Raw genomic sequence first — 14,958 nt, forward strand, 5'->3', positions numbered from 1 at the left:
AAAAACACAAAATTTCTCATCCCATTCAAATAGACAGCCGGACCATGCAAAGTCATACATTTGTGTAAATGAAAGTGTTGGAGTAGAAACAGCGTGATGCAGATAGAAGGTGATTAAATGCTTTGGTGACTGTGTGGTAGGTGCGCTCCATACTAGGCCATATGCAGGTGTTGTGTCAGTAGCTGTCAACGCACTGCTACAGCTCAGTGGAATTTGCATTACAATGAATGTTAATAGGTGTGAGTGCTGACCTTGGTTTATTCTGGAGTAAGTGCTACATAAATACAGACGGAAGTAGAGAGGAAAGATCTACGACCAGACAGCGTTCAGAAGGGGCATACGATGTTTTGTCTATAACTTTTTTCTCACTTCCATTTTTACCGATAACTTTTTTTTTTTTTTTAATATATACTATGAATATGTGGTAATAGGATATTAAGAAATTAGGTAGTAAGCAAGCATGATAAGATGTTGTATTTTATTGTAATACTCATAAAAAACTGAGCAAACATACACCTTTTATCAGTTGGTAATCAAACCTCGCAACACATTAAGATAAAACATTATCTTTTTCTTCAATAATCTCTGTTGATTAAATATTTACTCAGCCTCAGATGCCTAAAAGTTTCCTCTGTACACCTATTATGTTTATTGATGAAGACAGTAAAACACTTGTGAAAATTGCTTTAGATGCAAAATACAGTTTGACAGGTCTTAACACGGAAAACAGTTACTGCGTTGCCATTGTTAAAAATATAAAGTAAATCTGTTTATCTCAGCCTTCGTGCCTATAAAAGGGCATATGCAAATGAGCTGCTATAAAAGTCCTCTCTGAAACAGTTTATACTTTTAGTCTGAGCATTGCACTAATCTGTCAACAGGGCCCATCAAAAGTTACTGGAACACATCCTGCCTCATGTCCTAGACCCCGCATGTTGTTGACCTTGTGTAAAAAAAAAAAACTGAGCGCACTCCAAAACATAGTGCCGAAGTTAGCCTGCGGCTCCTTTAGCAGCGTCTCTGGGGAGCACATGAAGCCACTAACGAGGCGCACGGGCTGTCGGAGTGATGGATGAACGTGTCCCCCGATCAGCTGTGGAAATGGGCCACTGTCCACACTGTCTCTTACTCTGCTCTGCACAGACAAACACGAGCACTGCTGTGTCCAGGAAAGAGTGGGTGACCCTTTAAGGTCACCTAAGTCCACTGAAAACAATTTGTGCAGCTAAAATGATATGGTTCCATCCACTGCTTTTATCAAACGGCCCTGTTTGTACATTTCAGTTTATTTATTGGCCTTTAGCTCATATTTTTCTTCAAAACAAATACAACATCTTTGGTTCTATCTCTCTGACAACGCATGTGAAAGGCTCAATACTTTTTTCACATTTGTTTTGTACACAATTTACTGACAGTCTCTCCCCACTCTCCCCGTCTTTGCCCTATTAAATAAATATCAATGATGGAATCTACACATACAATGGTGAAAATTTCAGCAGAGATTACGGTAAAAACAATACATTTTCCATTCTTGACTCAACAGCAACACACACTTACATACACTGGGCTAAACCAACTGTAAAACTAAATTGTACAGGTCAGCATTTTTTCAACAAGTTCATGGCTTGGTGTAGTTATTAACCTAACTTACTGAACTAAGAAACTTGGTGAACAACCTGAGCTACACATTATTCCAAACTTATTCACTGTTGTAATACCAGTCACTTAAATGGAAACTGGTGATATGTGTGCAAGCTCTAAAAAAAAGTAGTTGTTGAAAGTGCACTGAGTGTTGTGTCCACAGTGATTCATGCCTCCGCTGGCCTCCCTGCTGGCTTCAAATCAATGCCATCAATGAAGCCAACACAAAGGGAACATTAGCACTGTGTTTTTACAGTGTAAAAGCCCGGCAATTACAAATCAAACTAGACAAATACATTCCGCTTAATGAGCGTTAAACGGATCGTAATTATCCGATTGAATGGCTGTCACCGGCGACAGTGCTTTATGGAGGAGAGTGAGAGGAGGGGTCTCAAAGCCATAGTAGCAGATTGAGCTCAACAGTGTTAAGTATGTGGCAGAAGTACATTTGAGGACAGAAGTAACCAGCTATTTCATCTACAAGAGGCAAGTAAATGGCTCACTGTATTACTCATCCAGACCCTGGTGTCAAATTTATATTGCAACTGAAATGTATAAATGTGCCTAAAATATCTATGTTCATTGGTAAAGACTGCTGATGTTGTCATCACTTTACTGTCTACATTAAGTATAGGACAAGTTGATCTTGTACCACAATAAGATCTCATTAGATAAAATTGCCAAAAGATTGTGCACACCTGAGAAAAGTTATATTGCGAGATTTTTCCATGCGATTTACACGTTGAGGGTATAGTTACAAAAAGCAGTGTTACAATAACAACAAAAATATTAAACAAGAAAGTAAAACAAAAAACATAAGGCCAATTGTGAACTGAATTGTGCACAATTCATTTATTATAATTGAAGACCAAAATACTTTATGTCTTATCTTGTCTTGTCTTGTGTATACTTGTCTTGTCTTGTCTTGTGCGTCTCATCTCACCTCTGGCCTATATGTCATCTGATTCAAAAAAGCTGATAGTTATGTATTTAAAATAGTTCCTACATTCTTGCCCTGCCATTATTATAATTAAAATTTGGCCTCCCTGTGTGAATAGCTCTTATTCATGGACTAAACTGCATCAGCAGGGGATTGTCTGAAGAAAAAACCTGTGTCCTGTCACCACTGTCAGCACTACTCATTATATATAAAATGGAGTGTGTGTATGCCATAAATATAATGTCCCGTCATGATAAATATATACAGTGAGAGCTCCACATGCATTCAGAGTGACCCGGGCGTATGGAGTGACAGCACCCTGCGAGCTCATCACTGTGACTGAGGAGAGAACCAGCCTCATCAACGCCACGAGCCCTGTCACTGCATGACGCACAAGAGCAGTGGAAATGTGAGCTTGTTTAAAGACTAAAAACATATCCAGCTTGTCTCTCAAGATTTTCTGGATATGTTACTAAAGCTAAACATGTATACAGCTATAGACCAATCAGGTGATGAACCCTCATCTGGAAAAGTCACATAGTACACCATTAAATTTATAAAAAGATATTTAGACTTTCTGGTGGTGGCACATCACCTCCATAGCTCGATGAAAATTAAAGTTAAAGCCGGAACATTCTCCATAGAGATGTTTTATGCCATATGGTGAAACATTTTATTCAGTGACAGGCAGTGTCAGTTTTGTGGAGATGCAAGTCACAGTAAGGATGCTGTATGTATTTTTAGTGCAATAAAAACATCCATAAGGAACATCTATTTATTTTAATTATTTTTTATTTTTTTATTTTTTTGGCAAAAATGTTAGGTGGTGGGGCACCATTTTTAGACCATCTTTTAAGACAACAAACCCTTTATTTGTAAATTAAATACATTTTTTTTTTTTTTTTTTTTTTACTTTTTTGGAGCATCAAGTTTTGTTTTTGTTTTTTTCAGGCAGATTAAATAAAAAAAAAAAAAAAAAAAAAAAGCTCTTTACTATGCCATAAAAGTGAAACCTAACAAAAATAAAACTGATTAAGATGAAAAAGCTAATGCTTAATTGCTTAAAATATATTTTGGGCAGTAAAGGTGAAATGCAGCTTTTTTTTGTTTTTTTTTTATCTCCAAGATGAATATACATATCTAGAATTTTCAAGATTCTTATTAGAGCAATGCTTCATATATGTAGAGAAGACACGGAATTTAGTGGAACTTCAACAATATTATCACTCAAAATGGATTGTTCTTTTTAATATTACTTTTTAAACAAACTGATCATTTCCCCTTTGCGACTAGACTTGACTTACGTTGTGTCATAAAGCTGTCCAAAAAGCGACAAAACCTAAATTGCATAATGTTGCAGAGCCTATATTTCCCAGTTGGACATGCACAAAGCTGTGTTAATCCAACTATTAAAAGAGTGGATTTGTAGGAAAGTGATTACCTTCAGTGGAGTTCAGATGGAGTTGAACTGGTCTCGTGTGGCTCTGGCCTGTGTCTCTGTCAGGGACGCTACAGACACAGTGTTTGTGCCTCAGTCCAGTCCTGTCCCAGTCCTATTGTTTGCATGCGCTGTGGGGATTACACTCATTTGATCTCGCTGTATTTCACATCAAACCATTGAAAGCAGCGGGTGTGATTAGGGAGGTACAAATCATAGCTCCACACTGCTTGTAGTACTTAATATATATACAGATAAATGATTTCTTTTAAAAAAAATTTTTTTTTTTTTCACTCAACTGACACCAGACTAATTATAGAAAGCTTTTTTTATTCATTCAAGCGTAAATTTTTATGACATCTCTAGTTCCACTTGGCTCCTTTCCTTCTAGCTTTTATAGTTTCTTTCGATCCAACATACACACTCCTGTTTTTTTTGTTTGTTTGTTTGTTTGTTTTTTCGTGACAGTATTTGACAAAATAGAATTTTAAAAAATCTGAAATACTAATTTGGTTGTAATTATGCCAACTGCTGAACGGTCACTGCTTCTGCTGTATTTAAATGATCTGCATTCTTTTCATGTTCACCCAATTTATACATTTTTAATTTTCTACAACTACAGTAAGTGTATAATAACAGGATGGTCTGAATCCTGCTCCACTTCCTGTCAGTGGTCCCAGGGCAGGGCAGATGCAGCAGTGGCAGGCCCGGCTCCATTGACTGAGCAGTGAGCAGCCGTAGCACACACAGCACACATGCGCGAGGGGGCGTGTGCATAAGCTCCAGCGGGCACTGTGATCTGAGCTGATGTGACCAGCCTAAGTGTGTGTGTCTCATATCAGTGTGTCCTCCATTGCTCTCACTGTATGGGGCACTTTAATCCATTCTGCAGCAGCACTGGGGGAGCGCGCATGTATGCACACAGTCCACACACACAGTGTACACACACAGTGTACACACACAGGGCTTTGATTTAGAGTGGAGTCGACGAGGAGGTCCCACCCGCCTCTCCCTCCCTCTCACACTTTTAGCGGCGTGTCACGCAACCCTTGCTTGGTGCGCACACATGATTTCGTGCTCAAGGCCTGAGCTCTGCACCTCTGTGAGGAGCACTTAGGCCTGCTCCTATGAACTGACACACATACACTACATGTCTGCCTCCCCCACTTAAGTCTACAGTATCCTCCATCTTAGTCTGCTCTGGACCTGCTGTCCACTGGGGCTTGGCTGAGAGAGCTTTTTACAAAAGTTGTGACAAACTATTCAAATTTGTGACACTTTCTAGATTCATTTGCAATGACCTCTCTTCCGCCCTGTCTTCCTATGTGACCCACAGCAGGCCAGCTAACAGTGGGGCACAGGGCCTCACAGACTTTGTATATGACCCTATTTACTATGATAGATACAGCATTACCCAATATCCTCCACCCCATTACTACAGGTGTGTCCAAAAAGGGTGAGTAATATTATAGGTATACTATCTAAAACTGGCTTAAGGTTTTTAATATGATATAATGATGCTCCTGAACATCTTACTCAGTTACATTTTGATTCATGTGTTAGTATTTCTGAATTGTTCTTTATTAAAGGCTGGAATGTTCAGAAAATTCCTGATTTCACTTATCCCACATCTGCCCACAAATCTGTACAGGGATTCTTTAAGAAATGCTACAAAGGTCATAAAAATAAGGTTCAAAAATGCTGCTCTTGCCATTTTTTTCTGCTGTTTGACAACAATATGAAAAGGCAGGGGCAGCAGCAAAGAATCAGTTCAGTTTTGACCAAGTCTCCAACACCAACGTCTCCAACACCATCACATTTTAGATTAATATGCCAATTTATATTGAACAAAATGTAAAACAATAATTTATAATTTATAATATCTCGTCATATATATGTATATATATATATATATATATATATATATATATATATATATATATATATATATATGTTTCAAAGATCACACTGTTTTTTTATTATAATTATTATTTATTTATTTATTAAAATGTAACCCATAAACTTACATAAACAAAACTAAATTGCCATCAGCTATATTTTCAGTCTTGTAGAGGGATTATTTATGTTTCTTATTTTGCAGAATTGAACATTGTGTTTTTTAAGGAAAATTATTTAACTGGTTTGGAGTGGTCTAGGCCAGGTCTAAACTGGTCTGAACTGGTGTGGAGTGTTCTGGAGAGGGCCTGTCTGGAGTGATCGCTGTGGGGTGTGCGTGACTGTGGCAGACTGTGGTGAGCATGAATTAGCAAAGCGACCCAGTTTAGTGCCAGAGGAAACCAGACATGGGTCCTGGATACACTTCTCTACTCTAGACTCTTTCCTTTTTACATAATGTCATTCTAAATAAAGGCACATTCTGTAGATTAGCATACATAAAATAACGCCAACTGGGATCCCATCAGCCCACTCACCTGGATAAAAGTGGACATTAATCTAAGAGCAGGTCTGTGAGACATGCTTTCTGCAGACATGTTATGGTATATTCTGTGATGCTGTTACTCAATGTTTAATGAGAAAAGAAGTGCTCTTTATATACAGACCATTGTGGAGAAGCCTAGACAGATGAGGAACTGCTTTTATTTTTCTAAATGTGTGATTAAGTATATAGTGTATATATTTTTTATTTCTACATTTGTAGCAAAAATCTGCACATTCAAACTTATAAATAATAAAACATTCTAGCATAAAAAAAATCTTTGATGGCCTTGGTTATTTCAGTTTTGCTCCACCGACACCTTTGTGGCAACAAAATTTGACATTTGGTTTAAATTTGGGACATTTATTCATTCATGTATTTTATAAGATGAAAGGGAAAAATTAAGAGGAAATTATGTAAGATAAAAAGACAAAACAATAAAATTAAATGAAATGTGTACAAAAATAATTGAGTCAGTTTTAATATAGTGTTAATGTAACTTTTATTTAATAATGTTATATTATAAATATAATTTTATAATTAGATTTTTTTTTTTTTTTTAAGTTCATTGTAACAAATGACCAGGGGAATTACATAATCAAATCATGGTGAAGTGGAAAGGTAGGGCAGCGGCCTTTTGGAACAATGTGTGAAGGCCTGAACCAACACAGTAGGAACTGTATTTTATTTATTTTATGATTTTCAAAGAGTTTGACATTTGGATCTTTACCTCCTGAAATATTTGAAAGGATCTATTATCAGTAAAGCATAGAAAAAAAGAAAAGAAAAAAAAGATTGTGCAAATTAATATTGTTATTGGTTTTCACTGAAAGGCATTTTTAAATGTATGCCCAGGATACATTACAGGAACTAGTACAATGTGTACAAAGTGGCATTTTAGACTCAGTAGTCTATGTGCATTAAATATGAGGAGTTAAGAGTTAAGTCATGCTCAACAGTGAGTATTTATTGAAAAGTACTGCCAACATGCTTTCTCCAGAACCAGACTTTTGCTCCTAATGGCCTGCTTTGCATTCCTGCTCAGATGATAATTACCTGCCACTAATTAAAATACGCCTTTTAGCCGCAGACCCTGAACCACAGACACACAGACACACAGACACACAGACACACAGACACACAGACACACAGACACACAGACACACACACACACACACACAGACACACACACAGACTGGCCTGGGACCTGTAAGACCCCACTCAGGTGTGTGCACATAGAGCCGCTGTAGCGTCACGTCCAGCTCGTTTAGCTGACAAACTGCTTTTAGCGTTTAATTATCCATGGCTGCGTGATTAATAGGTTTTAATTACCGTAACCCATGGCAACCTGAAATATGCCCTGGTCCTGCATGGAGGTCAGTCAGTCCGTTGCATGGGGAAAGTCTGCAGAAAAGGCTCGTCTGGCTAAGAGGATATTCAGCGACCTCCAAGCAGCTTTTGACCACAGAGTGAACTTATTCTTCCTTTGACTTTGATGTGGCCGCACTGACACACAACAGCTTCAAACAGACTCCTTTATACAGCCGCGAGAGGTTAGCACCTTCCAAAGGTTTTTACATTCGGCTCACAGTCCTGCCCCAGCGCTTACCCCAGTTCAACGTCAGATGTAATAATTCTCTTTTTTTCAGAACACCAGTTGAGCCCTTTTTTCTCTTTGGTAGAATTAAACTTTGACATCATTGTGTGATGAACAGTTGGCGCCAAATTTAGCACATCACATTTGCATATTAGTTATTATCCTTACCCAACCTTTGCATGCTACATTGCGTTATTATTCAACGGCTCATGTATGCTGTATCTGCTGTGTGTAGATCTATGCTCCAGCTCAAAGGCCTTAACAAGAGCTTGCCAGACATCAGATCATTGGTGTAGTTCATTGTAATAAATTTAAGATCCTACTTTCATGTAAATGAATGAAGGTCCTTAAGGTAAGCTGCCTTGAGAAAGGGAATCCAAATTTTGTCAAACTGTTACCTACCTCAAGCTGTAGCTTATTGTTCAGTTGCAAGCACCGCCAACTGAGCAGCACTTTCGGTGCCTATTCTTTCTAAAGATTTACGGTGAGGGCACAGACAAAGAATGCTAAAACTTAAGAACCCTTCACAAGCTGTGTTGGTGACTGAAAGTACTGATATATTCACTGAATAATAAAAACTACATACAAATGAATGAAAAGAATGAGCAGAGACAAGATCCATGTTCCACTTTTCACTAGCTCAGCGTCCAAAGACACATGTCGCGTTCCATGAAGCAATGACTTACAATATATCAGATAAATTACTATGTTATTTTCTTCTATGGATTTAGAAATTAAATTAGCACGACATTTGTGTAAAAATAGAGACCAAAAATTAAACACAATAGTTTCACTAAATCATGACAAAAAATAAAAAATATTTTTGCCAAAAGACAAAAACTAAATAAAATTTTTTTCTGAAAATTAACTCAGCACTAAAGATCTCCTATTATTTGCAGACTCACCCACGCAGGAGTCACGGTGCTCCTCAAAGCCCGCTGAGCACACACAGCGTCCGATGGGCACTAACCACTCCCCCTCAGCGCTGCAGTACATTTTGGGTGTATCCCTCTCCTCGGCGTGGTCCACACACTGCCCTCGGACCTCCACCAGAGAGGAGGAATCTGCACCCGTCACCACATCTGTGAACACGGCCAAGTTCCGGCTCACTCCCACACAGCGCTTGTAGTACACGCGTACGGAGGTCAGGGCAATGCAGGCACCTATGTCCTGGAAGGCCAAGTAAAAGCCCCTCCGCGACAGAGGGCCCACCCCACGCACCTACAACACAAGACATTAGAAACCATTAATAACACCAACTTACTCCTTCATTACAAGTAATATTGTTATAAAACATACAAATATCTATATAATAATCTTATCTGGCAGAGAGTGAGTAGAGGAAAAATACATATTAATCATTGAGTAAAAAAAAGTCTTACTTGCCTGAACTATCAATATAAATGAGGATCAGTGACAAAATATTTTTTTTACAATTTGATGCAAAGAAAGAAAGAGATGCTATGGGTGAATTTATGAAAAGACATGGTGAGCAAAGAGCAAATACTTCTCTGGCAGCCGATGAAAGAAAATATGTATTACTGCTTGTTATAAATGATTTAAATCTAAGTTATGAAAAAACTACTCATAAGCATGTTTAACTAGTGAAATTCTCCCATAATGTATTAAAAGCCCAAGTTCAGGAGATCCTTGAACGATTAATGCATTATTTTATCCTCATATATTTAAAAATGACTTAATTACAATAATGTACAGTATTTATCAATTATTTGCAATGAAATTGAATTTGAGCACACATCCGCACGGCGCCTATATGAAAAGGTGTGGACTTGCTGTTGCTCCACAGTATAAACATGGAACAATGATTGAATTTGTGGATGGAGTTTTGGCTGTGCTTTGGCAGCAGTCATTAATCAAACACTCCATTCCACTACAACAGAAAACACAAAACACTACTTTTTTCCATTTCTATAGGCTCCGTCCCTACATCTCGTCCCAGCTGACTCCCTCATTATCTGTGCAAATTCTATCAACAAGTCCAATAAAAGAGCAGTTTGGACGCTTGGTAAGAGGGAATAATATATGTATAATTATGTACACAAATGTTTAATGCAGTGCACTTTACAATAAACATGCCCTGTGTTGTGCATATACGGGCGTCTGACGAGCTGTTAGCACTACACTCTAGTCTGAAGAGTTCGGACACACAGGCAGATGGCAGAACTTGATGTGCTTTTCCCATTTAATCTTGTTTTCATGTAATTATGAAGCCACTGAAGTTGAAATGATTGAATGATTTTTCACAGTGCATAATTTGTTATTGTTTATAGCTAAAATGTAAACACTGTGTATAACAAATAATCAAATACATCAAACAAACTGTACTCATCTTTAGATTTGGCTGTTATACTGAATGTGCAGTATACCAATATATGGATTAATATGTAAATGCCACAACTTTCAACTAGACATGCAGTCAATTTAAAAAAAAAAGTTTAACAAACATACATGGACTTCGGGAAGATTATCTTCTGAAAGCTATCTAAAATTTGGAGGGGACACAAGTGAACAAGAAAAACCCTAAGATTGAAGCAAAGATGCCGAGACTGCTGTAAATCTATACTGGAATAGATGTGCAAGTTTCTTCATAACATAACATGTCTGTGCCCAAAATGGATTCTTGTGTGCTACTGCAGCTCAAAGGAAAAGAGGAGCACATGCTTTGTTCAGTATGATTTCTGGAGACACTGATGTATATTGCACAAAAGACACGGCTTCAATAGGAAATGTGTACAAACGGATTTGATGGATCGGAGATGGATAGATGATATTCTTCATTGTCAGATTGACTCCGCTCTCCAAAAGCATAAAGACTTGGCTAATTAGACACGTAATTATAAGCAGTGTGCTTCTGTTGAGTTTTAATCAGAGTGTTTTATCGCTTTATCAAGTCCACATCAGAAGTGAAACATATGTCGTTTGATAAGAAACTGTTGGAGAAGATTTAGTTAATATCTTCTCTCTGTGTGAAATTTGCCACTGCTAAAACTCATGGAGTGCTTTTAAACGAATGTGCCCGGCTGAAATCACAAATTCATTGAAATGAGAGTTTTCTTGCTTTGTCATTGTACATATATAAAAGGGAAATGAATATCTAATCAGCCTTTTGACATCTAGATCCTGCCGTGTCACAAATCAACACGCTCGCTCGTTTATACAAAAATATGCTCATGGATTACATCATGTGAAAAGTTTAGGAAGACATTTCACTTTTTAGTTTTACATTAACTGCTCATTTCCAACTTGAGAATAGATTTTAAGAATGTTCCTGGATTAAAGGTTGAACTGAAGTGACCTATTCTCCTCACTTGTGCTTCTGCTAGTAATGGGCAAAATGTGGGGAAGCAACCTGCCGTGTTGCTGCTAAAGGCTATTACATACAGCACACTGGATATAAAATCATTAAAATTCTTTTGCTGTAATTCTGTCATTTTCCATTCCAATCAAGAGAACTGCCAACAATTTGACCAGACAACAATAAATATATTATTGTTTTATTACTATTATTATTATTTTATTACTTACTAGTCTATTGTAAATATGCAGGATATAAAAAATTGGTCTCTACAAGTTGAATCCTTCAAAACTGCATCAACAACATGGTAAAATAGCAAAGACTTTAGTTTTGTAGATTAAGTTTGGTTATGGTTTAGATTATGTTTAGTAAAGTAGTGGTTATAGTTAAGGTTAGAATCAGTCGAAAGGAGGTGAAAGTAAGTAAATGTAATGTAATATCTGTGTGCTCTGGGTGGTGTACCTCTTTGTTGAGTTTGAGTCTCCGCACTCCTAGGTCCACTCCAGTGAAGCTCTCATCTGCAGCAATAGTGTCGATCTTGATAAACTGGTTTTCTCTGATGGTTGAGCCCACTGCACGATCCGACTCGAAGTAGTACAAGTTAAAAGTCTCCTGCACAGATACACAATATATTCAGTGGTACTTTGTTTTATCAGACTGACTTTTTTTTTTTTTTTTTTTACACAATTAATATAAAAAAAACCACCCAGAGTTATTTTAATGTTAGTTGTTAGATTAGTCATACGCATTTTGGATAGTTTTATTTGCCATGAAGTGGTGTTCTTCAGAGTGCCACATGCGCACTCCTGCAGTAGTTCCTCTCGCCAACGCAAGCTTAACACTCATTATCAGAGTGTGATTGTGGAGCTTTGCAAGAGTTATCTGAAAATAAGTCTAAGACCTGGCCTCTGACTGAATTTAGAAAAGGCTAGCCTGCAGCCCAGAAGTGTTATCCAGAAGTCACTCATTCATACAGAAGTCGAAATAATAATACATTAAATTACTATTGAGATTAAATTTGCTGTTTTAAATTTTGCCATTTTGCTCGACATTATTACCAGAATAATTATATTCAGTTCAGTTCAAGGTAAGTATAATCATGTACCTCCTGCACATGCACAAGATAAAACTACTTTCTAGAACATTCTTTCTCATTCCAAAAAACAAAACAATAAAATAAAAAAATACGATAATGAGGGGAAAAAACAAATGTAATATTAAAGTCCGGTGCTTCCTATTTTTGCTGTGTTGTCAAAATAAAGCCGAAGGGCACTAAATATATTGCAGTATCTTATTGAAGCTGGAATGTGTAACTCTTATCTTGCAGCAGAGAAATAATTTATATTTGCTCATAGACTTTTGTAAAAGCAGCAACTCAGAAAAAAACATTTGTTTTCTATATTACACTTTGGGGTTAGGGTGGTCCGCCCTGTGTAATGTTGCTATCTCACAAAGCATGTATTTGTTTCTGAAACATAATCCAATAATCAACACAATCCAATCACATGAACTACTGGTATGTGCTAAAGGGTTTGTTAAAGCACAAAACAATTTGTGACTGTCACTGATAGTTTAACCTCCACAGGAGCGTCCTCCTTTCATGGTTTGACAACAGGAAAAAACTAGTAAAGCAGCTTAAATATCAATCCTATTTTGCACATTCTAGAATAGTGAAACAAATATAGGCTCTTCATGCTGAACTTTAAGTGTTTGGAACATAATCCAGAGAGGCATTCCTCTGACGACGTCAAGAGGTGATGTAGATGACTTGAATAAGTACAATGTACCTGCAACTGTGACTGTGAGGTCTCTCTCCGAGCAAATCAAACAAGATCGTATTCTCTTTACTGTGAGTAATAAATAATTAGTTCCACTTTAAAAGAACTCTGCCAGTGCTCACTCACACTGAATACCGCATGTCTTTATTTAGCAGTACATATTTAAACTTGATATACACAAATGATGTGCCACAATTTGTTCCTGCTCCTGTCGTCCCTGGTGTGATGAGTTGTGAGTCTCCACTGGTTACCTTGCAGGTGCCCAGGACTCCGGGCATGCTGTTGCAGTCTCGGAGTGTGAATTTGACCTCGATGTAGATCCTCCTGGCTCCCTCCCGTGGGATCCAGCCTGTCCTCAGCCAGTTGTTCTGACTGGGGCTCATCACATTGCACACCTGCACAGTTCAACACAGCACACACCACAGTCACTGTTTAGACCTGTTTGGTACAGCACGACTGGTCTGCAGCTGGTCACTGAGTATTTTTAGGAATAGTGATGGCAATGACAGAAGATGTATTGGATTACGTAGACTGTGAAAAAACATTGTGGGCATGCAATTCCTGATACCAAGTTGAGCCCATAGAGGTAAAATGTGTGTATTTGATAGTAAATGAATTCACATTTCATTTCACCAACCAATTCTTGGGTCTTGGTTCAATTCAGAATAGATTTCTATTTAATTTTCTTTTTTAATCAGAATATTTATTTACCTTTGTATTTATTTTTTTTGTTGCCCTATCGTACAGGAAATGGTTATCTAATTTATTTTATTTGTCAGAAGTAGCAATGAGGAACTATACTTCACTCTTACTCTGTACTCTTGGTAATCTTACACTTCTTTTCCAGGAATATATGCATTGTTAAGATGATGACTGGTAGACTGACTGAATGGAATAATTCATAGATTATAACTTACTTGATATGTGTGGATGGGTGCAAAGTATTCGTCCATCTCATTAATGGAGTCCCACTGCAAAGAGAAGAAAGACAGATTGATGTTTGTGTCTCAGTCTTTTCACTCTTCTACATTACAGTGATGGGGGGATGTCTATAGCTCCCTGACTATGCTCCCTGGCCACATTACAGCATTATTAACTCAGTCCACATACGACACATGTGACAACAGAGTGACAGCTCCCTCATATGCTCGGTTCACATCCCAGGAGACTTGCCACTTCAAGTTACTTCAATATTATAGATAGGCAAGCTGCAAGAGCTAGTGTACATACATTCAGACTATACTTTCTTAGGTTTGTAGAGGTAGAAATACTCATACTTAAAGGTGCACAGTGTAACTTTTCTGGTGGAGGGTCTGCTCACTACTTGTCTCCATGGAGAAGTTATTTCTTTACCTGGAATGTACTACAATATATATATATATATATATATATATATATATATATATACACACACACACACATATATATATATATACATATATATATATATATATATATATATATATATATATATATACATATATATACATATATATATATATATATATATATATATATATATATATATATATATATATATATATATATATATATATATATATATATATATATATATATATATTAGACATGACCATTTGCATAAAAACAAGATTGTGATACATGTGAGATCCATGTAGAGGTGAACCCACTCACAGTAAGAATGCATGTATTTCAAGGTATTTTTGAGAAATTAAAACAATTAATTGAAGGAATCCAAGATGGATCCATTTAATGGTGTACTGTTCAGACAAAATGGTAGTGTTTGCTTATTTTCTAGCAGGGGTCTAATTTGATGACCATAGTATGGTACA

At 37.1% G+C, this 14,958-nt stretch overlaps 1 protein-coding gene across 1 annotated transcript in view; it reads right to left on the minus strand.

Annotated features, from left to right (window-relative positions):
* Nucleotides 1-14,133, minus strand: part of epha8 (eph receptor A8) — a 36,637-nt gene extending 22,504 nt beyond the window's left edge. The window contains exons 1-4 of the mRNA XM_020936801.2: nt 14,065-14,133; nt 13,399-13,542; nt 11,832-11,981; nt 8,959-9,274 (exon numbers count right to left, since the gene is read on the minus strand). Of these exons, the coding sequence (XP_020792460.1) occupies nt 8,959-9,274; nt 11,832-11,981; nt 13,399-13,542; nt 14,065-14,100 (646 nt within the window). The 5' untranslated portion in view covers nt 14,101-14,133. The remainder of the gene's footprint in view (nt 1-8,958; nt 9,275-11,831; nt 11,982-13,398; nt 13,543-14,064) is intronic.
* Between the last annotated feature and the right edge of the window lie 825 nt (nt 14,134-14,958).

This window comes from Boleophthalmus pectinirostris, unplaced genomic scaffold (assembly GCF_026225935.1).
Source record: "Boleophthalmus pectinirostris isolate CB_2022bp ecotype Guang Dong unplaced genomic scaffold, ASM2622593v1 HiC_scaffold_3, whole genome shotgun sequence".
In the NCBI taxonomy this organism is placed as follows: Eukaryota; Metazoa; Chordata; class Actinopteri; order Gobiiformes; family Gobiidae; genus Boleophthalmus; species Boleophthalmus pectinirostris.